Source organism: Dipodomys merriami, unplaced genomic scaffold (genome assembly GCF_024711535.1).
Source record: "Dipodomys merriami isolate MVZ:Mamm:240054 unplaced genomic scaffold, mDipMer1.0.p SCAF_864, whole genome shotgun sequence".
Taxonomy (NCBI): domain Eukaryota; kingdom Metazoa; phylum Chordata; class Mammalia; order Rodentia; family Heteromyidae; genus Dipodomys; species Dipodomys merriami.
The window spans coordinates 336376-363764 of NW_027206473.1; the positions used below are offsets into that span (position 1 = coordinate 336376).

The following is a 27389-nucleotide window of genomic DNA, read 5'->3' on the forward strand; positions in this document are numbered from 1 at the left end:
TGGACTTAAGGTATAAACCTGCTAGATACGGACCAGGCACCTAAGCAACAAGAAGTAAAGAGAGAAAAGAGGGACTTGGTGATAATAACAGGAACAGAAAAAAATGAGTTGAACAGCTACTGATGGAAAGAGGTGGGTAAAGAACAGAATATTTGAATTTAACCCATTAATTTCATTAAAACCCATTAGAAGTAGACACAAGTGGGTCATGCTTCATGTTAGCTCTTCAGAAGACAGATACAGAGGATTGCGGTTTGAAGCTGGCCCAGGCAAAAAGTCTACTAGACTCCATCTCCAAAATAACCACCAGAAACCAGGAGGTACAGCACTAGCTGTCAGCAAGCTGAGCAAGAGCTCAAGGCTCCAGTTCAAATCCCAGTACCTAAAAAAACCACTCATTAGCAATTGTGTAGATTTTAAGTCAAAGCCCAGCAAAATAAGAACCAGGAAATGGGTGCTAGTAAGAAGGGAAGGGGGAGGGGAGGAGAAGGAAGGGGTTGATGAAGGGGGAAGGTTGGAGAATGCAGGCAAGAATCCAAGCCACAGAATTGAGACATAATAAGGGAAAGGGTATGTCAAAAGGGTGTGTGTGAAGATGTGACACAAATCAAGATGCAGAGTACACAAAAACAGCTTTGGTAAATTGCAAAACTTTCCATACATAACCTAGAATTAAGATAAGTAAAGGAAGGGGTGGCTTGGAGAATTGGGGGAGAATGCTGAAAAGGTAACATTGATCAAGACACATTGTATTCATCAACTGCTTTGTACAACTACCTAAAGATAACAAAAATATTTTTAAAAGGAAACTGAGAATGACTATGGTCATAATGCAAGACACAATGCTATCTACTGTTAAGACAGAAAAAAATGGGAATGCAAGTTTTAGAACCCAAATAAGATGATTATGCTAAAAAAATTACTCATTAGATAGCTTGAGCTGGATTGCTCCTTATTAATACATTAAGATGTATGAAAAGATTACAACCTAATGAGGAAAATACGTGAAACACCCTACTTAGTTGGAGACTCTTCATCCAGGACACACAGGGTCTCCTCCACTGAGTCCTCTTCCTTCAAGGCCATTAACTCCACGCCATTGAAAAACAGCAAAAGCCTCTGCAGTCATATGAATGCGTTTACACTAATGCTTTTACAACCATAAGATTGCAAAAGCAAATTTTAATGGCCCATTTCTTCTTTTTCTAAAAAAATGTTTTATTAAATTTTAAACTTAAGAGCATTGCACTGAAGCAAAATTTTCCTACTTATGCTTTCTGCATAGCTGAGATTACAGATGTATATCCCCATGTCTGGCTTGTTGATATTCAGTCTTTTCCCCCAGATAACCTCAAACCATGATCCTCCCAAGTTTCTAGAAATTACAAGTGGGGGTCACTGAGCTCAAATTTAGTGTCTTATTTCTTAAGTGTTTGCTTTTCAAGGAGTTATGTGCACATACAGTTGCCACAGTAAAATGAATTTTTCATCCATATAAATTTCCAGAATATGAAAATTAATTTTATCACTAGAAAATTCCATAAAATAAGAATGGGCTATATGCCAGGCAACAGTGGCTCATGCCTATACTCCTAGCTACTCATAAGGCTGAGATTGAGAATCACAGTTCAAAGCCATCCAGGCAGGAAAGTATGTGTGAGTCTTATCTCCAGTTAATCACGAGAAAACTGGAAATGGAGCTGTGGCTCAAAGTGGTAAAGCACTTGCTTTAATGCACTAGCCTACGTCCTGAGTTCAAGCCCTACAACCAAGAGAGAGAGAGGGGGAGGGAGAATGGACTATAAATAAATCAAAATTCTTATCTTAGAAAATTCCAGCTACTTAAAGGAGTCATAAACTGAGGTGTTCACACCTGTAATCCTAGTACTCAGGAAGCAGAGGACTGCAATTTGAAGCTAGTCCAGGCAGGAAGGTTTGTGAGACTCCAGTTAATCACCACAAAGGAAGTAGAATGGTGGCTCTAGAGGTAAAGCACTGGTCTTAAGCATCCAGGTCCTGAGTTCAAGCACCATGGTCAACATGAGAGACAGAAAGAGAGACAGAGAGAGGGAAACAGAGAGGACATCATAAATATTATTTTTTTGGTCAGTCCTGGAGCTTGAATTCAGGGCCAGAGCACTGCTTCTGAGCTTCTTTTACTAGCACTCTGCCACTTGAGACACAGCACCACTTCTGGTCTTTTCTGTTTATGTGGTACTAAGGAATCCAACACAGGACTTCATGCTAGCTAGGTGAGCACTCTACCACTAAGCCACATTCCCAGCCTCAACCATAAATATTCTTAAACTACAAGTATTAAAAATACTTCCTAAAAATAAGACTATGTTGGGCCTGGAACTACAGTAGAAGACCAACAAAATGCTGTGGCTTAAGTGACAGAGTGTTTGTTATAACAAGCCAAGTTCAATTCCCAACACTGCTGTAAAAAATTTACAGTCACATATGGAATGCAGCATTTTTTACAACCTGGTTCAGAAAAAAAATTTTCAGTGATGGCTTTTTAAGGTTTAAAAGTACATATAAATTATATTGCATTAATAAAATACATCTCAACTTAAATATTTTTTGTTCTAAGTATGTAGAAACAACATTCAATTTTTAAAAACACTCACAATTAAAAGAGGTATTCTTAAGGAAGGGACCCAAAGGTGCAATGAATGCCTCTGTGCCAGTGAACATATAAAATAATATTTATCAACAGGAATTTCAGGAAATTGCAACAAGTTTTTAATATATTTTTTCCTCTTGTTGATGAAGATGGTGTTTTTTTCTTTTTTCTTTTTGGTCTTTGTTTCTTGCTTTTTGCCTGTTTTTCCTTTAGCTGTCTTTGGTGGGTAATAGGAGGCAAAGCAATGGAAGAACCAATGGTGAAAAAATGCAGCAGTGGTACTCAGTAGACACTAACAGGAAAATGAACTGTGGAACTATACAATTTGTAGGTAGAGATGGGAGAGGGAAACGGAGATAACAAAGGAAGGGGTGAAATTGCCCCCAAAGAAAAAATTCATTACATGCTTATGAAATGGTAACCCTTCTATACAACTCTTTAATAATTAATAACAATTGCTGGGAAGGTGGATGCATGCCTTGCATGCATGAGGCCCTGGGTTCAATTCCTCAGCACCACATAAGCAGAAAAAGTTGGAAGTGTTGTTGTGGCTAAAGTGGTAGAGTACAACCCATGAGCTGAAGAGTTGAGGGACAGTGCCTAGGCTAAGGTTACAGGCCCCATGACTGACAAAAAATTTAATAACAATTTTTTAACCTCACAGTTTCTTTTTGCCATGAACTTTGATAAAATTCTACTTTAGTTTTGTTTTTCTTTTGTTGTATGGGTTCCGAGTCTTGAATTTAGGGTCTCTCTCTCTCTCTCTCTCTCTCCCCTCGCTCAGCTTTTTCTCTCAAGGCTGGCACTCTATCACTAGAGGTACACTTTCACGTCCAGCTTTTTTTTTTTTTTCTTGTTTAACTAGAGATTCGAATATCTATCTCAGTTTCATTTGCCTGAACTGGTTTCAAACTTTTAATTCTCAGATCTCAACCTCCTGAGTAGCTAGGAGTATAGATGTGAGCAACAAGTCCCTTCCTTTAAAAAATTATTATATATTAGTTATACAAGGGGAGATTTTGTTGTGACATTTCCACACAATGTTATCCTTCTCCCTCTTCTTAAAACAATTTCAAAAAGTTTCAGTTTTACTTTGACAAAAATCTACTTAACCATATTCATTCTCTTTCCCCTTAGTTAGCCAACCTTCTTGCTAGTTCTCTGCCTCAGCCTCTCTCTCTCCCCCCAACTTTCCATTGATCAACAGTTTTCATGTTATGTTCATATATAATTATAATGTATCTCAAAATTATTCACTCTCTTTTTCCCTTTCCCTTCCCCTCTTAAACAGTCCTGTAGACTCAATTTGTAAATCTGCCCATATACACAAAGGTACAATCATGTCTATGAATATATATGCTCTTTAGGCCTAGCTTCTATATCGGAAACAAACACATATCTTGTGTTTTTTTTATTTTTATTTTTAGCTTGGTTTATTATGATGTCCTCTGTTATATCCACTTTTCTGAGAGCGACATGATTTCATTTTCCTTCATGGCTGTGTAACATTCCATGGTACATCTATATTACTTCTTCTTTATCAGTTCAAGAAGATTCCAGGTGTCTGATTCCATCATTTGGCTATTGTGCACAGTGCTGTAATAAACATGAGTTATGCTGGCATCTTTCAGGTATATTGATATATTCTACTGACATACGCCTCATATTGGTATAATGGAGTCTTTGGAAGGGTCTGTTTCTAGACTGATATCCATAGTGGTTGCACTAGTTTGCATTCCCACCAAAAGAGTATAAAGATTCCTTTTCTAATTCATCTTACCACATTTTCTTGGTGGCTGTCATTCCAACTGAAGTAGATTTAATCTTATTGCAGTTTTAATTTGCATGTTCTCTATTATAGCTAAGGCTGTTGAACATTTCCTCATGACTTTATTAGCCATCTTTTTCTTCTTCTGAAAACTATGTAATTAGATTATTTCTGGGGTTTTTTTGCTGTCTAATTTCAGCCCTTTATATAGGATGGATATCAATCCTTTATTTGTTGAATAGCTGGCAGCCCTAGGAAACTCCAAATTGTCATTACAGTGTTTTCAGCATGAACAAGGGATGAACTGCACATCTCTTGGCTTTCACTTCCGCATGGATCCAAAGTTCACATGACAGCACTGACTGCACATTAGCTGATTAAAAACAACAGGAGGGCCTGGAGACTTGCTCAGTGTAAGAGAACTCATCTGGCAAGTGCAAGGATTTAAGTTCAGACCTCAGCTCTGAAAACTACAGAAACAATTAAACAACAATCAAACTCAAAACCACAAAAAGTGAGTCTTACCTGATGCTGGTGGCTTATACTGGTAATCTTAGCTACTTAGGAGGCGGAGATCTGAGGATTGTGGTCCAAAGCCAGGCTGGGCAGGAAAATCAGTGAGACTCTTATCTCCAAAAATCCAGAAGTGAAGACAAGGCTCAAGTGGTAGAGTGCTAGCTTTCAGCATAAAAGCTCAGGGTGAACACCCAGGCCCTATGTTCAAGCCCCAGATCCTTCACACATTAAAATGTCTTACTCTAAGACTGATTTATTAACTATCAACACCTAAATTCCTGTCACAAAGAAACCCAAAATGAATGCCAACACCACTCCTGGAAGCCCCACAAGTGACACAGCCACCTCTTCATACATACATATAGATATTATGTGTATATGCGTATATATGTATATCTAGATACATACATACAATTGAAGTAAGAAAAAGATCATTGAGAATATGGAATTCCAGATTGAGTAACCACTCAAAAAGTTTCTCTTCAGGTTCTATAGAAGAGAATGGTAGTAAAACTAATGTTACATTTGGCATTATTATTTTATACATTTGTCTTTTAGAACAGATACTCAAAGAAGTATAGTTCTGCCTGGCATTGTGGCACATGTCTGTAATGCTAGCATTTAGGAGGTGGCAGTAGTAAGCTAACAATTTAGAGACCAGCCTGGGACACAGAGAACTCCAGGTCACCGTGGAACTGTCTGTATCCAGAATAATACTAACAACAAATAAAAACAAGATTGCATAAAAACTTAGACTCTTTAAAAGAAGAAGAATAGAAGTACAGATGCATCAAGTTTCTAATTTATGGAAAGCTGGTCTTGCACAGTTCCTTGCTCTACATCATCCCTTACCCTACAGTAAATCCTACCACTTGGTCAGCAGACACCATGAAGGTCAACACCCCTGTAAAACCAAATACATACCTACTCTAGCAGAACTGGCAAAGATCGAAAGTATCATTAAACCATAAAGAAATGTCTAACAGGAGGAAGATACAGGAGAAACTTCTCTTGGAGCTGCAACCCACATCTACAAATGACTATAAAGTAAGAAGCAATACCAAGAAGCTAAAAGGACTCTGAAAGGTCTCCAAAAAGTATATAATATGTGGGAATTAAGAAAGCTTATTAAGACATACATAAATATGCCAGGCCATATACTTGTTTGGGCATCAACAAGTATGTAGACATCTGTCACAAATCATTAGCTAATATAAAATACGAAAAGATCCTTAAAAGCAGTTTCAAATCTAAATGCAACAGAGCAAACTTGTTTTAAAAAGTTATCACCTAGAAGCTGGGCACCGGTGACTCAGGCCTGTAATTCTAGCTTCTCAGGAGGCTGAGATCTGAGGATTATGGTTCAAAGGCAGCCCAGGCAAGGAAGTCTGTAAGACTCTTATCTCTAGTAAATCACTGAAAACTGGAAGTGGCACTGTGGCTAGAGTGCTAGCCTTGAGCTGAAGAGCTGAGGGATAGCACCAAGGCCCAGAGTTCAAGCCCCACAACCAAAAATATAAAGTTATCACCTAGGTCCTTCACCAAAAATATTATGTCAGTAAATCAAAGCCCCAAATCAGTCTCTGCTTAAGGATACATAATTATAAAGCATAATTCAGTGATCACAATTCTCAATAAAAGCAAATAAAGGTACATAGATTTACACTACATCGTAGGCTCTCAGAAGACACACATTCACCCCTTACCTGGTCTCTTTACCTAATCCCCAGGTACAAGCTCCATATCTACCTATGCAGTCTTCAGTTCTAATAGCTCTAGAGAAATGAATAGTATTCCTTTAAGCTACTACTGACGCTCTAGTCAATTTCTACATCAGAAAAAGCGATCATAAAAGTTGTCCCAAGATAGCCTTTCAAAAAGTAATAGCATAATAGCATACTGATATGAATTTGGCTAAATATTCATACATAATGAACAGATTCATATATTATTGAAATTTATGTAGAAAATAGCACATATAAAATGACTTACGTTTTATCATTCCCACTGTATGTTTCAAAATCTTGTTTCCGTGTGTGGTCAAATGCATCAAAACCTCTATTCCTGGGACCGCCTCTCCCTCTGCTTCTCATGCCCCCTTTTGGGCTTCCACATCCTTTCAGCGGCCTGTCTCAATCAAACCTGTCCACTGGTCTAGTCAAAGATGACAATGCAATATGATAAGAGAGCCCAAGCCTCTGCCCGTGTTCTGCCTCATCCAGGCTCCTGTATGGTGTGGTACACTACCAGGATCTGGTGGTGTAATCACCTGCCCGCTTTCCCTTCTGCCCATCCTTGTGCTTTCTGAGGACCTACTTTTTTTCTACTAGACTCCAAGATGTAGTTCTAAATGAATACATCTTTTTAATCATTTTAACACCTTGTTTATTAACTTTTTTAAATTTGTATAGGCTTTCCAAAACATTTTCCCTAAAAACAAATTACTTATTTAAAAGAGATCCTGGCTGGGCGCCGGTGGCTCACGCCTATAATCCTAGCTATTAAGGAGACAGAGATCTGAGGATCAAAGTTCAAAGCCAGCCCAGGCAGGAAAGTCTAAGAGACATTTTATCTCCAATGAACCACCAGAAAACTGAAAGTAGAGCTGTGGCTTAAAATGGTAGAGCACTAGCCTTGAGCAAAGAAGTTCGCAGAAAGTTCCCAAACCCTGAGTTCAAGCCCCATGACTGACCAAAACAAAAACGGATCCTGAAATCAAGTAATCCGGATTATTAATAGCTTCAATACTTGCACCAGTAAATTATCCTACCATTCTCTCATGGCTAAGAAAAGCCATTCTTACCACAATAAAAAAAAAGATCGAATTTACAATTTTCTTTTTTTGAAAACAAATGCAGAAATGAAGATTAATCTTACATTTTTCATATAAAACATTATGCTAAATAAATTCTCTACATTGGCTTTTCTACCTTCTAACAAAACCCAAACCAATTTTAAAACAGAACATTTTTTTCTGATTTAAAATTCTATTCTTTTCCAATTTTCTTTATTAGCATTTAATGTAATTTTGAGAAAAGAGAAATTATTTTTTTTAATTGTATTTTATTTTATTTGAGAACATACTGTACAGAGGGGCTACAATTACATGGGCAGGATAATGCATACATTTCTTACCAAGCATTGCAGCCTCCTCCTTTGTTTACCCTTCACTTCCCTTCCCCGCCTCCCCCCTCCCCCCACCCAATTTTACCCCTCTCCCCCCACCCAAATATACCCCCCTCCCCCCCCCCACACCGACATTGTAAAGCTGGTTTTGACATGACATTTTGTACTTCTCATTGTTGCAACAGGTCCATCTGAATCCTTAAACGACTTGTTTGTCCCCATCTCCTCCACATGTTATACTGACATCAAATATAGTGAAAGCGGGGGTTACACTGTGGGGGAGGGACATACAAAGCAACAAAGAAATAATCTTATAAATGCGTTAGAAACACATGCATGAAAGAAATGAAAACATTAAAATACATATTTAAGGGTTCATTTTCCTAACATCACATTATCTGACCTTTTCTGCTTGACTCATACCTATACTAGATATTGCAAATAAGGGAAACCTATCAAAATTCCTTACGTAAATTATACTAGACATAGAAATACAGAAAAAAATCATAGCACATTATGAATTGTTAGAATATAGTCCAAAGGCTAATAATTTTTAAAATAATTTTTATTGAGATTCAGTGATTACATAAAATTCACAAATTTCACAGTATTGTGGGATAGTAATACTTAAAGTCATATACACATTTTAACCTTTACAAGGCAAATTGTCATTATCATGGTCTATAAAGTTTGTGAATTCTATAAGTTTTGACAATACAACTATTTCTTCCAAATCGGTTGATATGTACCTTTCTTTCCTTTTGTTTAGTGTAAGCTGCTCCCTCTTTCCCTCTAATTCTCTCCCTTCCATTGCTGCCCTTGAATTCCTTAGTTCATTTTCATTCAATGTCCAATGTAGCTGATGTGCCCCTCTGTTATATAGTCTCCTATTTTCCTCTGATTCTGTGTCCTGCTCCTAGCTCCCCTCAGATGTGCACATATATATGGTAAATATATATGGTACATATATATGGTACATATATATGGTATCTATCTATCTATCTATCTATCTATCTATCTATCTATCTATCTATCTATCTATCTATCTATCTACCATATATAAGGTCGAGAACATGGAGTCATTTAGGAATGATATGACAAATTAAGTAGAGGTCCTTTGTTTCTTGAATCCTGTTTATTTTGTCATATCTCTTTGCATTTTGGATTTAACATTCACATATCAGGAAGCCATGTGCCAATTGTCTCTCTGATCTTGGCTTACCTTGCTTGAAATGATTTATTCTAATTCTATCAATTTCTGGTGAATACCATTATTTTATCCTTTCTAATGCCTGCATATTTCACTGTATGTATGTACTACAAATTTTTGATACATTCATCTGTAATGAGGCATCTGGGTTGTTTCCATATCTTAGCTATTGTGAACAGTGCTGCAATAAACATGGAGGTGCATGTGTCCTTGTATCCTGGTTCCTGTTGCTCAGGGTAGATGCCTAGGAGTGGTATGGCTGGGTCATATGGGAGGTCTATATTTAGCTTTCTGAGGACCCTTCAGACTGCTTTCCAAAGTGGTTGTGTTAGTGTACATTCCCACTAGCAATGCAAGGGTTCCTCTTTCTCCATATACCCTCCAGCATTTGTCATTGGCTGACATTAGGATGTGTTCCATTCTGACTGGTGTAAGGTGGTATCTCAGTGTTTTTATTTGCATTTCCTTTATGGCCAGGGATGATGAACATTTCATGTGTTTCTTTGCCATTTGTATCTCTTCTTCTGAGAAGTTTCTCTTTAGCTGCTTTCCCATTTAATATTTGGTTGTATTTGGGAGGATTTAGTTTCTTGCGTTCCCTGTATATAATGGATATTAGGCCTTTCTCTGATCTATTGCTGGTGAATATTTTTTCCCATTTACTTGGTTATCTTTCTAGTTTGGTTTCTATTTCTTCATCGATGCTGAAATTTTGTTTTAAGATAGTCCCATTCTTCGAGTCTCCAATTTGTTGTGACCCGGGGACTTTGTTCAGGAAGTTCCTGCCTGTGCCTGTAAGTTCAACTGTCTCTCCTACTCTGTCCTGCAATAGTTTCACAGGTTCAGGTTTGATGGGAAGGTCTTCAATTCATTTTGAGTTGATGCTAGTGCATGGAGACAGGTTGGGGTCCTCTTTTAGTTTTGTGCATGTGGCCACCTTGTTTTCCCAGCACCACTAGTTCTTCCACTGTATGTCTTTGGCTCCTTTGTCAAGTGTCAGATGAATATAGGTATGTGATTTTACTTCTGGATCTTCTAGTCTGTTCCATTGCTCTTCGGGTCTGTTTTTGTGCCAATACTAAGCTGTCTTTGTTATTATGGCTCTGTAGAAGAGCTTGAAATCTGGTATCGTGATTTGTCCTTCATGTTTCTTTTGCCTATAATTGCTTTGGCTATTCTCGGTTGTTTGTAACACAAATCTTTAAAAAAAAGTCTACACAATACTTGAACAGCAAACACATACATGGGAAACAACATCAGTGAAAATCAGTCCTACATTTATAGAAATCTAGATCAGATAACAACAAAACACCAAAGTCTTCTCAAATATATTAATGATAGAAACCAAGCCTAAAATCATCCCTGTGTATATTGTAATCCTTGAAAACAGTATATATTCCATATACTTTTTTCCCATTTCTTTTGTTGTTGTTGTTGTTGTTGTTGTTGTTGTTTTGAGTTTGCATTTTTTGAAACGTAGTCTTCCTAATCTAACCCAGGATACAAACTTGCAATTATCCTGCTTCAGCCTCATAATTACTAGAACAACAGGTGTGAAGCAGCACACCAGGTCTTCTGTATTTTAAAACTTGATGAAAATTAAATAATCTTGTACTCAAGAAGTTTAATTCTTGACAAACTCCAACACAAAATGCAGAAGATTAACATATGGATCATGAAACCTGAGCTGGGTGTCAGTGGCTCACACGTGTAATCGAGCTACTCAGGAGGCTGAGATCTGAGAATTGTGGTTCAAAGACAACCTATGCAGGAAAGTTCGTGAGACCCTTATCTCCAATTAACCACCAGAAAACCAGAGAACACTGCCATTTACATTTGGTAGGAGTATCAGAAGTTGTGTCCTCTCAATGGGTCATGTGAGAAATACGTATGCTACAAAAATAACTGGTCTACACTTTATTCCAGATTAAAGAAGATAGAACACTTCGTGAAATTTGAATGCAAATTAAATAATTTAAAGAATCAGATAATAGTGCTATATCAATATTAATTACTTTAATAATTCTCTCATGGTTTTTGGCAAATACATAAAGTATTTAGGGATAAAGGAACACTCACAAATCTTATTTCTAAATGACAAAGAGAAAACTGTAGAAAAGGAGAGAATGGTAAAGCAAATATGTTAAGAAGTTGATATTCAGGGAATCCAAATGAAGGGTATAAGAGAATACTTTATGTAATTCTTGCCATGTTTTTATAAATCAAATTACTTTAAAAGAAATAAAGAAAAGTCACTTCATTGTCTCATATCCCTGTGCCCCTACCATTACATATGTTATTTCACTTCACAGACAGATTTTCATGTCACAAAAATCTATCTTTTTAAGCCTACCATACTTATTAAAAAAAGAAAAACTGACATGTTCAATTATACTTTTTAAAGTTCCATACTTTTTAAAAATGATGGCAACGACGGTTTCTGCATTTGAACAAAAATTTCATTTTTTCCATAGAATAAAAGTCTGAGTAGAGAAAAAATACATAAACCTTTCAAAAATTTAGTTCTGCTCCAAGAAGCTTTACATATAAAAGTGGCCATTACAGAGAAAATTTGAAATAATCACCAAAAATAAAAAATAAAGTGAGCTTTTCCAGAACTTTCTCTAACCTTGTGAGAGATCCACCAGGTTGTGCATTGCTGTTTTATGTGTCCCTTCTAGTTAGTCACCATATGCACACCACTTCAGATGTGCTGCTCTCTGCTACAGGTCCTTTATTTACTTATTTCTAATTGACTCTAGCAGGGATGAGGTACACTTGACCCATGGGCCCTATAAGGCCTGAAAAATCATTTAGTACATGACAGGTTATAAATATCCAAATAGCGCTTGGTGGAAAATGGTTCCTTACTCCAGCCTTATAAAGCCATGTTCTTTGACTAAGACTTTGTTTCGGACAGGGTCCTAAATGAATTTGGATGGCAGGAAGTCAAAACACTTTGAGAAACTTGACTCCCTGAATACAGAACTATCTTACTAACAGGAGGCATAAGCAAAATAATAACTACGTTTGTAGAAGGCTTTGCTCTGACTCAGGAGACATGGTAGAATGCACCAGTCCTATGCATTACTTCACACCAGAGAACTTTCCAGAGTTTGGTATCATGTATCATATTAGACTTTTCTTCACATGTCTCATGATAGCCTACTTAGCTGATCATAGAATTAAGAATCTGTTTCAATCTATTTAAGAGACAGAATTCATAATGCTAAATCAAAACCCTAATTATATCCCTACTCTAAAATTAGCTCCTTAGTGTAAAACTTCAAAGTAAAATTTTAAAGAATCCAATATACTCACCTGTTTTGGTTTTGTTTTGTTTTGCTGTGCTGGGGCTTGAGTTAAGGACTGTATGCTTGCTACAAAGGCACTCTACTTGAACCATGCCTCCAGTTCCTTTTGATTATTTACTTGTTTATTTTTTTCTGGTGTCAGTATTGGTCCTTACACTCAGGACCTTGAGCTTTTACTTACCTTTTTTTGTTGTTGTTTACAGCTGCTGCTGTATTAGGCCTCAGTTCTAATCTGGCTAATTGGAGAGAAAATATTATGGATTTTACTGCCTGGGCTGACTTCAAACTGTGATCCTCAGATCTTAGCCTTCTGAGTAGCTAGTACTACAGATGTGAGCCACTAGAGTCCAGCTATTTTGTTACTTTTGTATACTTGCTTTTGATTAGGCCAGCCTGGACCGCATATTTATGCTTCCCACATAGGTGAAAGGCATGTACCAGGACACTCAGCTATTTATAAGTTAAGGTGGTGTCTCGCAAAACAGCTATGTTAACTCGTGTGAAACACTGCACTGTGTGCTTCTCATATTATGGAAAATATTTTTTTCCTTTGCAGTGGAATTAGACATTGATACTAGGGCCTTGTATATTCTAAAGAGCTCTCCCAATGCTCTACTGATAAAGTACATTCCAAGCCCATGGTTAATTTATTATTTATTTATTTTTGTTGTTCATGGGGTTTGAACTCTGGGCCTGGGTGATATCTTTCAGCTCTTCATCTCAAGGCTAGCACTCTACCATTTAAACCATAGCACCACTTCCTGTTTTCTGGTGGTTAATTAGAGATAAGAGTCTCAAGGATTTTCGTGCTTGGGGTTGCCTTTGAACCACGATCCTCATATCTCAGCCTCCTGAGTAGCTAAAATTACAGGCATGAGCCAACAGAACCCAGCTCCACATTTAGTTTTAATTATACAACTGGCCCTGAATCTTGATATAAGGTCATCTCTGAAATACATGAAGATCTTTCAGGTGTCATCTAAAATAATAATGACTTGTTGCCTAAACTATCAAAATGTTCCTAAGATCTGTAATATGGAAAGGTCACAAAGGGTTATGGCTGTTCTGAAAAGTCCTCTGGTTCCCCAACCAACCCAGTTGAGGACTGTACATACATTTCAGCTGAAAACTTCTCAGCTGTAAAGTCGGCCTGCCTCTTGGCCTCAAATGGTCCATATTCCCTGTAGGATCTCTGCTCAGCTCTATTAAGTATCACCTCTTTTCTCCAGCTGTCATTCCAGCATTGTTGCTCCCCTTTTCTAGGAGTCCATTTCTGGCCTGCCAGCAGAAAACCAAAGCAGAGGGCTAAAACACAACATCCATGAAACACTAGGTACAATTCTATAGGTTCCTTAAGATTTCATTTTTCCAAAAACCAGTTGGAATACCACTGGATAAATGGGAATTTCAGGGGAAAAAGTTGCTGATGTTATTTTCTAGAATTTATTCATTTTAATAAAACCTTATTACTATTATGACTTCACTTATGTTTTAGAGAGTATACAATAAACCATATAATTATAGGTATCTTTTTCTTTCTTTTTGTTGTTGCTGTGTTTTGAAATAAGGTCATTACATATGTTTGAGATTAGCCTGGAACTCACAATCATTCTGTATCAAGACTCCTGAGGGTTAAAATCATAGGCATGCACCACACCTGGTTAATTATAGATGACCTCTATTAACACAATTTAATAAACTAACTACATTTCACATTTCAAAAGCAGCTTTATGAAACCATAGTTCTAAACCTCATCCAGGAAAGTAGTACATACCAGTACCTTTGATTGTAGTTTAAAGTACAATATTAGATTGTGCTTAACATTGTATTTTAAAAAGATTTTCCTTCCCTTGAATGGGATTTATATATTTGCTATATGTCTCTAGTGTGGGCCTCAACTCAGTTTTCAACTCACTCAAGAAGGTATCTTTTTTTTGTCCATTTGAGAATCCAGCATCCAGGTGAAACAAGGACAAAGTGCTAACCCTCTTTTGTCTTTTCTCTTCTGCTGCTTTAGAATATGCAATCAAATCCTGTATTTTAAGCCATCTAATAAGTTAGTAAATAAATTTTGAACTTTGTCATTTCTTAAACTGTCTTCCAAAATTGTCTTTTTCCCCTTAGATTTAGAAGGGTCCTCAAATATTATTTATAGCTTTTGCTATACTTCTTTGATTTTCCTTAGGAGTAATTACACCACGCTGATAGTACATATAGAAAAATATTAAAATTTATTCAAATAATGGATGTACATCTCATTAAATTCCTCTCATGTATCCACAATAAAAATACAGGCATAGAGCTGGGAATGTGGCTTAGTGGTTGCCTACCATGCAAGATGCCCTGTACCACATAAACAGAACAAGGCAGAAGTGGCACTGTGGCTCAGTGGTAGAACACTACTCTTGAGCAAAAGCAGTTCAGAGACAGTGCCCAGATCCTGAGTTCAAGCCCCAGGACTGGCAAAAATTACAAACTTTAAAAATACAGGGATTTTTTTTCAGTTTTCTCATTATTATTTCCTAACTAAACTTTATACTCTAACACAAATAAGTAAGTACTATCAAGTCTTAAAATAAAAATCCTGTTTGTACATCACGAATATAAAATTATGTAATTACCTTGAATATAAAATGTTTTTGAGTGTCAAATATTGCACAAGGGATTTAAGTTCACTCTATGGCTCTAATATCCTATAATATCAATAACTATTTAAATCTAACTTACATCACTTTATGATATTTTCATAGAGGATTATACTTCTACTGTAGAAACAAATCAGATCAACCAAAATAGAAGGGGTAGTTGAAATCAGGGGGAAAATGTCACTAAGTTGTTAATAAGTTGAGCCAGGCACTGGTGGGTCACACCTGAAACCCAAGCTACTCAGAAGGTCAAAAGCTGAGGATCATGGTTCAAAGCCAGCCTGGCAGAAAATCCATGAGGCTCTTATCTCCAATTGAGCACCAGAAAAACTGAAATTAGCACTGTGGTTCAAAGCGGTAGAGTGCTAGGCTTGAACAGAAGATCTGAGGGACAAAATCCAGATACAGAGCTCAAGCTCCACAACAACAAAACAAAACAAAACAAAACAACAAAAAAAACAAGTTGAAGGTGAGTACTGGTGGCTTATTCCTGTAGTCCTAGCTACATGTAAGAATGGAATTTGAGGAGCAGAGTTGGAAGCCAACTTAGGCACAAAAGTTATGTGATCTCTAAGAAAGCCAGAAGTGGAGCTGTGGCTTCAAGTGGTAGAGCACTAACCATAAGCAAAAGAAAAAGCTAAGGGACAGAGCCCAGGCCTTAAGTTCAATTCCTAGAATTAGCACCTACATAAATAAAGTTAGCAAAGTGAAAAATTAAAAGATTTGCTGTAGATTTTCTATTTGCAACCCATAAGCATTTGTGTTTTACCATTATAGTATCTCCATTCAACTACAGAATTACTTCATTGATTATTCTACCTTCTTTCTGCTATCTCATTTTTAACTATATCAATTAAACTTGCTTTATAGTAAAGTCATTTCCATCATTTCTGTATGTATATTGAAGTGTTAAATAGAATTGGCTACTTACTAGGATATTTACCAATATCCTGCAAATACTATATTCTCCCTCTAAATCTCCAAAGACCAAAGCTAATAGTGACAGACATTTCCCCCCCAAATCAGTTGTAAGAGGCCAAAACTGCAATTGAACCCACCTTGCTTTTCCACACTAGAACAGCAGCTTGCATTTCACCAGCCTTTTCCAATAAAAGGCTTGCATTAGCATTGGATCACTGATCTAAACACAAGCTTAGAAAAGGAAAAGAATACAGTAAAATTTCCAGCAAGAGTTCCCATAAAATAGTTGCATTTTGGCTCAAAGGGTTTCTAGGCTCTGAAGAAAGCTGAGGAAAGCGAGCTGAAACAGTCTCTGATGGTTCGAGAATATACTGAGCAAAGGGCCTCTCATAGGTTTCTGTACAGCTTTGGATAGTTTAGTACAGTAAAACTTCCAATTCCACGGGGCAAGCATCTAATTCCCACATTCTGGAGGATTAATGTTTCTGGTGTATGTCAAAAAGTGTATTCCCAAATGCTTGACATTTCTCTATGCTAAGCATTCACTCAATCTTCAGACTAAATTTAAAATGTTTCATTTTGCCTAACATCAACTTATCTGACAGTTTCTGTTTGTCTCAGACATATACTAGTTGTTGCAAATAAAGGAAACCATAGGATCTATGTTTCTTTGGGCCTGGCTTACTTCACTTAATATGAGTTTTGCCAAGCATTTCTATTTCCTAACTAATGGGGCAATGTCATTGTTTCTGATGGAGGCATAGACTTCCATTGTGTATACATACCACATTTTCTTGATCCATTCATCTATTGAGGGGCATCTGGATTGGAACCCCAAGATAAGGATTCAAATGTTTCTTCTTTTCTTTTTTATTATGAGAATACCGTACAGAGGAATTACAATAACATGGGCAAGATAACGAGTACATTTCTTATCAAGCATTGTAGCCTCCTCTTTGTTTCCACTTCCCATCCCTTTCCATACTCCCCCCTCTCCCCACCCGACACTCCCCCCACCCCTCACCAAAGTTGTAAAGTTCGTTTTTTGACATAACGATTAATACATCTCATTATTGCAATGAGTCTACCTGTATCCTTAGTTAAACGATTTGTTTTTTCCCTTCCCCTCCACAAATTATACCAACATCAAATACAGTGAAAGCATGGGTTATACAGACAAGGGACTCATATCTAGAATATACCTAGAACTTAAAAAATTAAATCCCCCAAAACCAAATCTTCAAAGAAACAACTGCCCAATAAATAAGTGGGCTAACGACTTAAAGAGAAACTTCTCTGAAGAGGAAAGGATAGTCAATAGATACATGAAGAAATGTTTTTTTTTTTCTCTCCTGCGGTTGTTTCGAACATATTTGTAAGATGATTTCTTTGTTGCTTTTTATGTCCCTCCCCTATGGTATAATCCCTGCTTTCACTGTATTTGATGTTGGTATTGAAAGGTTAAAGTTTTGAGGCAGTGACCACTTGTTGCTTGTTTGTAGCAAAGCAACAAATGGGGCTAAACTGCACTGTTGTGTGCCTTTATAAGACCTGAAAATCCTTAGCTCAGGGCTCTCCTCCTGGGCTCCGCTGTGTCGGAGTTGAAGACGAGGCCCAAGCTGCAGCCTGTTTAAATAAAACAGCTGTAGAATCTGACTCTCGGTGAGAGGTCTATTAGGGATCTAGTAGCCGTGGCAAAAACAGGAAAGGAAGGACAGAAAACATGAAATTGAGCGTGAAAAGAGAGACTGGGTAAAGGAAAAGAGGCCAGACTTGTTGGAATCGCCACTATCACATGCTGAGCATACATGGTTCACAGAGGGCAGCAGTTTCATTTGAGATGGAACAAGATACGCAGGCGCAGCAATCATCACGGACACTGAGATAGTGTGGGCAGAAGCACTCCCCCAGGGAATGTCTGCACAAAGAGCAGAGCTAGTGGCACTAACAAAAGCCCTACAAATGGGAAAATGGAAGAGACTAAACATTTACACAGACAGTCGGTATGCTTTTGCCAACGTGCATGGCCATGGAGCCATTTCCCAAGAGAGGGGGCTGCTGACAGCTGAGGGAAAATATATTAAAAACAAACAAGAAATTTTAAGCCTCGGCTAGATGGGAACCAGCAAATATTGCCATTATGCACTGCCCTGGCTATCAAAACGGAACTGATTCTATAACCAAAGGAAATAACTTGGCCGATCAGGCAGCTAAGGAGTTGGCCCTCCAGCCCAGAGCTGACTCTAGTAGACCCAGGGCCACGAGCTTTGCCTCCTGAGCCTCAGTATCCCCAAGAAGACTTGCAGTGGATAAAGAAAATTCCCATGGCCTATAAACCTCTGGACAGAGAAGGAAAACCGGTGAGGGGAAAGTTATCTTGCTAAAAAGATTGGGGAAGGGGATTCTAAAGAGAATCCATTGCGTCCCTCACATGGGAACACGAAGACTGCAGGACATGCTCTAACACTCCAAAGTAAAAATCAACTCATCAAGGACATTGTTAAAAATTGTGAAGCCTCATAGCTAGCAAGATCAATAGAAAACCCACGGATTGGGAGAAGATCTTTACTAGCCATACAACTGACAAGGGTCTCATATCTAAAATATACTTGGAACTCAAAAAATTAAACCCCCCAACAACAAATCCTCAAAGAAACAACTGCCCAATAAATAAGTGGGCAAAAGATTTAAAGAGAAACTTCTCTGAAGAAGAAAGAAGGATGGCCAATAGACACATGAAGAAATGTTCAACATCCCTAGCCATAAAAGAAATGCAAATCAAAACAACATGGAGATATGACCTCACTCCAGTTAGAACGGCAAAAATCAAGAACTCTAACAACAACAGATGCTGGAGGGGATGTGGACAGAAAGGAACTTTACTTCATTGTTGGTGGGAATGTAAACTTGTTCAACCACTTTGGAAAGCAGTATGGAGGTTCCTCAAAAGACTTCACATAGAACTCCCCTATGACCCAGCAATCCCACTTTTGGGCATTTACCCAAATGTATACAAACAAGACCACACTAAAGCTACCAGCACAACTATGTTTATTGCAGCATTATTTACCATAGCTAAGATATGGAACCTACCCTGATGCCCCTCAGTAGATGATTGGATCAAGAAAATGTGGTATATATACACAATGGAATTCTATGCCTCCATCAGAAAGAATGATATTGCCCCATTTGTTAGAAAATGGAAAAACTTGGCAAAAATTATATTAAGTGAAGTAAGCCAGGCCCAAGAAACATAGGTCCCATGGTTTCCCTTATTTGTAATATCTAGTATATATATGAGTCAAGCGGAAAAGGTCAGATAATGTGATGTCAGGAAAATGAACCCTTAGATGTGTATTTTAATGTTTTATTCTTCCATGCATGTGTTTCTTACGCATTTATAATATTATCTCTTTGTTGCTTTGTATGTCCCTCCCCCACAGTATAACCCCTGCTTTCACTATATTTGATGTCAGTATAACTTGTGGAGAAGATGGGGAAAAACCAGTTGTTTAAGGATACAGGTGGACCTGTTGCAGCAATGAGAAGTACAAGTTGTCATGTCCAAAACGAGCTTTACAACGTCGGTGTGTGGGGGGGAAGGAATAGGATTGGGATGGGGGGGAGGGGGGAGGCTGGGAAGGGATGTGAAGGGTAAACAAAGGAGGAGGCTGCAATGTTTGGTAAGAAATGTATGCATTATCCTGCCCATGTAATTGTAACTCCTCTGTACAGTATGTTAACAAATAAAATAAAATTAAATTTAAAAAAAATTGTGAAGCCTGTCAGCTCACCAATGCCACCAATCAACTGGTTACAAAGGGAGCTTGCCTCCGTGGAGATAGGCCAGGTGTGTATTGGGAAGTAGACTTCACAGAAATTAAAACTGGAAAATTTGGATATAAATATTTGCTAGTTTTTGTAGACACTTTTTCAGGATGGGTTGAAGCCTACCCAACAAACATGAGACTGTGAAAATCATGGCTAAGAAGATCCTGGAAGAAATCCTACCCAGGTATGTCTTCCCATCCACTGTTGGGACAGATAATGGATGGGCCTTCATCTCAAAAGTAAGTCAGGGAATAGCCACAGCACCTGGGATGGATTAGAATGTGCACTGTGCTTATAGACCCCAGAGTTCAGTGCAGGTAGAAAGAATGAATCAGAAAGGAGACCTTAAATAAATTGGCCTTGGAGACTGGCGCAGATTGGGTATCACTCCTTCCTTTTGCCCCTGTTTAGAATAAGAACTTCACCCTATCAGTTTGGCTTTACTCCTTTTGAAATAATGCATGGACCCCCTCCACCCATTATCCCTAGTCTTCAGACTGAATTGCTTGCTGATTTGGATGATACTGAATTTCTGTGTAAGCTTGACTATTTACAGCTGTTGCATAAGAGTATGTGGCCCCAGCTTAGAGCATTATGATTCTGCTTCTATTCCTACCCCCCATTTGTTTAAACCAGGGGACTGGGTGTTTGTTCGAAGGCACAACTTGAGATCTCTGGAACCACGGTGGAAGGGACCTTACATGGTGCTACTGACTACTCCTGCCCTTGCTGCTTGGATCCACTGCTCCCATGCCAGACCAGCTGAACCCTTTGCCCTGGATGACCGTGGGGAAACATGAGAAGTCTGCAAGCATCCTACCCAACCACTCCGCATACACCTCAAGAAAAGAAAAATAAACTGATTGTTATTGATATTATTGTTTAATATTATGGCTAAGGTCAGAGAGGGACTATACCCGTTCAAGTTCGAGAGGTATTGGAATTTAGTTTTGGCCCAGAGCTACAAGATTGTGTCTCAGGACTATAAGTCAATGGGGGGGAAATGAAGGGTTAAAATTTGGAGGCAGTGACCACTTGTTGCTTGTTTGTAGCAGAGCAATAGGTGGTGATAAACCACCTGGGTGTGTACCTTTATAAGACCTGCACATCCTTAGCTCAGTGCTCTCCTCCTGAGCGCCACTGTGTCAGAGTGTAAGATGAGGCCCAAGCTACAGCCTGTTTAAATAAAACAGCTGTAGAGTTCTTCTTGGTGGGGGTCCTGTGACCTTGGCATAACATGTATAATTTTAAAGGGGAAGGAAAAAAACACATCGTTTAAATAGGGATACAGGTGGACCCATTGCAACAATGAGATTTACAATACATTATGTTGAAAAATGTACTTTACAACTTTGGCAGGGGTGGGGGTGGGGTGGATAGGGGAAAGGACGGGAATGGGAAACAATGGAGGAGGCAACAAGGCTTCATAAGAAATATACTCATTATCTTGCCCATGTAATTGTAACCCCTCTGTATGGTTTTTTCACAATAAAATAAATAAATAAAATATTTAAGTAGAGAAAATCACAGACCTTCATAACAGGGCTTACAGAAATTTGTGTAGAACTTTAACACTCATTACAGATAAATTTAGTACAGTAACTACATAAATGGAAATTAATGAGGTGCTTTCTTCTATTATGCACCTTGAAAAAAACTACAATGTTATTCTACCTATAAAATTACCTCAAGATTTGTAAATATATATCTCAAAAGCCAGATTGCCTAGACTCTAAATGGACAGAAAAGTTGGTAGTGCACTGTCAGGCAGGAAGTGGACTGCATCCCAGATTATATCACTTAAGTTTTGAAAAAAGAAAAAGCACTGTGCATTTATGTAATTAAATTTGTGTATATAAATTCACAGTGCTGATGTCAGGAAAAATAAAGGGTGTTCATTCAATGTCATACATGTTTAAAATTTCCACCACAGGGTAGGACTATAGTTCATTGATAATGTCCTTTGGCCTGGCTTGCTTGAGGCCCCAAGTTTGATCCTCAATACTATAAGAAAAAAATGACAAAAATTTATTTTAAAATTGAAAACTGTGAAAAGTCAGCTTATTAGCAATACTAGCTGCAGTGTCACACTCTTCTAAAGGACACAACATTTTCATTTGTTTAAAAAAATGAAGCTAGACATGAAGTCATGATGGCATGCACTTCTAATCTCAGCTTTGTAGGAAGCATAGGGAGACAGCTATATCTAAAAATTAGTGAGGCCATCAGTTCAAACTATTACAGCAAAAACTACGTAGATCAGTAAATAAATGGAGAATCCTTGCCTCATTTAATTTTATATTTCTCTAATTTGAGAAAAAAAGTAAGGTAAAAGTGCATTATCTCATTTGATTAAGTAAGGTCATACACTTACTGACATACCGAATAGCATTTGGTTTTCAGCATCTTTATTTTACAGATTTTATTTTACAGACTTCTGATTCTCAAGCAACAAATCTTCTCCACACAGATAAAGGTAGAGTCGCGATTTTAACAAGTCAAGGTGCTAGCACTTAAAATTTTCTGACAGGGCATGAACTCACACTTTGTGTGTGTATGTGCACACATGTATATGTGAGTGTGCACGCATGTCCATGCTCAGGCCTGAGCACTGTCCCTCAAGATTTCTGGCTCAGGGTTGTCACTCCACCAATGAACTGCAGCCCCACCATGGTTAACAGGAGGTAAGTGTCTCCTGAACTTTCCTGCCAGGCTGTCTTTGAACCTTGATTCCGTTTTAGCATCCTGAAGACCTAGGAGAACAGGCGTGAGCTTCTGCTGCCTAGAAAGCAGTGGATGAGTCTTGACCAAGCCAGGAATAGGCAAACAAGCTCTGCTAACGATAACAACTACACACCTAAGATCACTACTCAGAACATTGACAACTACACACCTAACTGCAGTACTCAGAACAGTGACAACTGCACACCTAATCTCAATACTCAGAACAGTGACAACCACACTCAAAACTACAATACTCAGAAAACTGAATACAGAACACCAAACCTCAATACTCAGAACAGTGAAAACTACACACATAAGCTCAGTACTCACAACATTGACAACTGCACACCTAAATTCAACATTCAGAAAAGTGACAACTACAAATCTAATCTCAGTAATCAGAACAGTGACAACTGTACAGCTAACATCAATAATTAGAACAGTCAAAACAGTGACAAATGCACACCTAATCTCACTACTCAGAAAAGTGACAACCACACACCTAACCTCAATACTCAGAACAGTGATGACAGCACACCTAACCCCAACACTCAGAACAGTGACAACTACACACCTAACCTCAACACTCAGAACAGTGACAATTGTACACCTAATCTCAACTCAGAACAGACACAGCTACACACCTAATCTCAATACTCAGAAAAGTGATAATTTCACAGCTAACCCCAGTACTCAGAACAGTGAAAAATACACACCCAACCTCAATACTCAGAACAGTGAAAACTACATAGCTATACTCAATACTCAGAATCGTGACAACCACACTACTAACTTCAATACTCAGAACACTGACAACAGCACACCAAACCTCAATACTCAGAAGTGACAAATATACACATGAACTCACTACTCAAAACAGTGGCAATTACACACCTCATTTCAACACTAAAAACAGTGACAACCAAACACATAACCTCAGTACTCAGAACAGTGACACCTGCACACCTAACATCAATACTCAGAACAGTCAAAACAGTAACAAATGCACATCTAATCTCAATACTCAGACTAGTGACAACTGCACACCTAACTTGAATACTCAGAACAGTGACAACAGAACACCTAAACTCAACACTCAGAATGGTGACAACTACACATCTAACCTCAACACTCAGAGCAGTGACAACTACACTCCTAACCCCAGTACTCTGAACAGTGACAACCACACACCTAACATCAATACTCAGAACAATGACAATAGCACACCTAACCTCAGTACTCAGATCAGTGACAACTGCATATCTCAAACACTCAGAAAAGTGACATCCACACACCTAACTTCAAAACTCAGAACAGTGACAACTGCACACCTAACATCAATATCAGAACAGTCAGAACAATGACAACTGCACACCTAACCTCACTACTCAGAACAGTGACAGCTATATACCTAACCTCAGCACTCAGAACTGTGACAACCACACACCTAACTTAAATACACACAAAAGCAACAACTGTACATCTAACTTCAGTCATCAGAATAGTGACAACTACATACCTAAACTCAATACTCAGAACAGTGACAAATACACACCTAACCTCAGTTTTCTGAACAGTGACAACTACCACATAACCTCAGTACTCAGAACAGTGACAACCGCACACCTAACCTCGACTCAGACCAGAGATAACTACCCACCTAATCTCAGTCAGAACAGTAACAACTACACACCTAACCTCAACACTCAGAATAGTGACAACTACACATTTAACCTCAGTACTCAGAACAGTGACAACTACACACCTAACTTCATTTCTCAGAAAAGTGACAACCACATACCTAACCTCAATACTCAGAACAGTTACAATTGCACATCTAACCTCAACACCTAGAACAGTGACAACCACACAGCTAACCTCAACAATCAGAAGAGTGACAACCACACACCTCACCTCATGAAAACCACTCGCCTCACTCAGCACTCAGGGAAGAAGTGGGAGGCAGGTGCAGATGCCTCAGGCCAGGGCGGGTCAGGTGGAAGTGTTTTCTGAGGTGCCCTTCCTCTTCCTGCACCAGGCCATGGTCTGATGAGGCAGGAGACATCTAGAAGCTTGGAGGTGCCAGGGTTAGGAACGCCTGTCTTAGAGCAGTCAGGGGTGATTCAGGAATGCAAGTGCAGCCAGGCCAGCGCCAGTTAGAGAAAGGCAACCCCACCCCCCGTCCTCTGTGGCCCCCCACCGGCCACCCCCTTCCCTTCATGCTGGTAGCACCAGCCCGCTCCAGACTTGCTTGCTGGCTCGGTGGCACCCCAGGACCACCTGGGGCGCCAGCCAGGCTCCCCGTTTCATAGGCTCCCACCTTCCTGGCCAAGAGCACTCTTGGCACATGAAATGCCTCCAGGGCGCTCATCCTCGCTGCACACAGTGCCTTGGTCTCATGCCGAGGATCTAGGCAGCTGGCCTGGTTGTCCTGCACCCGGTGCCCTTCCTCTCCTCTCCTACCCATGTACCTGGTGGCTGAGGGCCTGGGCTGTCCTGCCAAGGCTCACCGGGCACCGGGAGGCTCTTGAGCTCCTTCTGAGACTCCCTGTGGCTGCCGCCAGCGTCCGGCCTGGGAACCTAAGTTCCTGTGTAGCTCCACCGGAGCTGCAGCCACCATGGCGGTCTTGTCTTGCTTGCGGCTATGCAGCTGCTGCTGCTGGCGAGAGCGATTGGCATCGCACAGGATGTGGAACTGGTCCTACTCACCTTCCAGCAGCTGGTAGAAGCGGTTGGCCACGACCCAGCAAAAGCTCTCCTGCATAGAATCGCTGGTGGTTGTCACAGGGCACCAGAACACCCTTATCCAGCTTCGGTCACTGCAGGTCTAGGCTGGCAGCCCACACAAGCAACGTTCAGCACATCCTGTGGCAAGGACCCATTCCGCCTGCCTCCTCCCTCTCTGCTGGGCTCTGTCCAGTCCCTCCAAGCACCTGCCCCTGCCACTGCTGCTACCGCTGCCTACCCAACCGCAGTGAGACAGCCAATCAGCACCCAGAGACATTCCCCTTTCCCAACCGGCGAGCCAGAGAGCCCAATCACAGGCCGGTGGCTGTTACTTCACTTGACCTCTGCACCCCACCCCCGGCCCATTCCGGAGAGATGGGGCCAGAGGTGAAACCACAACAGATGGACGCAGGTGACTTGCACTGCCAACCAGGGGGTCAGTCTTGGCTATCCTGTAACCGCATGGAATTGGGGTACTTTCCATGTCTGCCACACTTCTGTTAAGGTTACACATTAACATAGCCATTCAACAGCCATGTACTTAGCATTTAGTGTGTTGTTGAAGAAGCACCAGCTGCTTCTTGTTATGGACCTTAGACCTTAGTCTGCATACTGAGAAAAAAGAAGGAATCCTTTCTAACTTCCAGTCCAAGGTTCTACCTTGAAGATGTGATTCCTAGTGCAAGGAAATAGCCATGAGGACATGACTCCCAGCACAAGTGCAAGGATCTAATCATGAGGTCGTGACTCCCAGTGCAAGGATTTGACCATGAGGATGTGATTCCCAGTGCAAGTGTCTGACCATGAGGATGTGACTTCTAGTGAAAGGGTCTGACCATGAGAATGTGACTCCTAATGCACGAATGTGACCATGAGGATGTGACTCCAAGTGCTAGTGTCTAGCCATGAGGATGTGACTCCTAGTGCAAGGTTCTGAGCATGAGGACATGACTTCTAGTACAAGAATCTGACCATCAAGATGTGATTCCTAGTGCAAGGGTCTTACCATGAGGATGCGTGGGAAAGCTTTCCTTTGGAAATGAAGGTTAAGGTGAAAGGGAAAAGTGATAAGGGGCAGATGAAGACGTCTTGAGGTGGGATGGAGTGCAAACCTTATTAAGCTCAAAGGAAAGCAGTGTGACTGGGACTAGAAGGATTAGACAAAGACCTAATTTTAGTCTTTCTTCCAGGAGCAGTGCCTTAAACACAACCAATTTATATTTGAAAGGACCACTCTAACTGTGCTGTGAAGAAACTACAGTGGATTATCCAGGGAAGAACTGATGAGGTCACTTGGACTTAGGATGGTAGCAGTGGATATAAGTAAGAGTGACTAGATCAGCAGGACTTGGGACTGTGTTTGGTATGGATGATAAAGCTGATGTGACGATTCTTTTGCTGGCATGGGCATCTGAAATGGGAATGCTTGTCACAACTAAATACAACACTGGGAAGGGACCATGAGTTTCATCTTGGGCAAGTTGAGGTTGGTGATTGGATAGTTTTGTTTGTCATTTCAGACATTCAGTTAAGGCCTGGAGCTCAGAACAGATGGGTTTCTTTCAGGAAATCTTTCCCACATACTAGTGGCTGCCCCATCTTACAGACATCACTTTCTCTTACATTTTGGATTTTGTTCAGGTATCAGGTAACTGTGGACCACAGGGGAAACAGGGCCCCTTCCAGCCTCAACCTTCATTAATCTTACATCATTCATTGTAATTCCATTTCTTTGCCAGCAACTGCTGAGGAATAGGTTGCCTTGAATATCTGGCAGAGCAGATTGGAGGGGGAAAATTCAGGGCAAGCTTTTCTTATACGTAAAAAGAAATTGAAGCTGGGTACAGGTGGTATGCCTAGCATCCTAACTACTGAGAAGACTAATATGTCAGGATCGTGGTTCAAAACCATCCTGGGCAGACAAGTCTGGAAAAAACTCTTCTCTCCAACTAACCCTTCATTGCAACTACACATATG

At 39.5% G+C, this 27389-nt stretch overlaps 1 protein-coding gene across 4 annotated transcripts in view; it reads right to left on the bottom strand.

Annotated features, from left to right (window-relative positions):
* LOC138820344 (intracellular hyaluronan-binding protein 4-like) overlaps positions 1 to 25492 on the bottom strand; it is a 39906-nt gene extending 14414 nt beyond the window's left edge. Inside the window, exons 1-4 of one of the 4 annotated variants that reach the window (XM_070011988.1) lie at positions 25395 to 25492; positions 13679 to 13841; positions 12745 to 12795; positions 8174 to 8311 (exon numbers count right to left, since the gene is read on the bottom strand). In XM_070011988.1, the coding sequence (XP_069868089.1) occupies positions 8239 to 8311; positions 12745 to 12795; positions 13679 to 13841; positions 25395 to 25449 (342 nt within the window). In that variant the 5' untranslated portion in view covers positions 25450 to 25492 and the 3' untranslated portion in view covers positions 8174 to 8238. Of the gene's footprint in view, positions 1 to 8173; positions 8312 to 12120; positions 12800 to 13678; positions 13842 to 16267; positions 16362 to 25394 lie in introns of those variants that run through there. The other 3 variants (XR_011369839.1, XM_070011989.1, XM_070011990.1) reach the window with 3 other exon arrangements.
* Positions 25493 to 27389: the final 1897 nt, after the last annotated feature.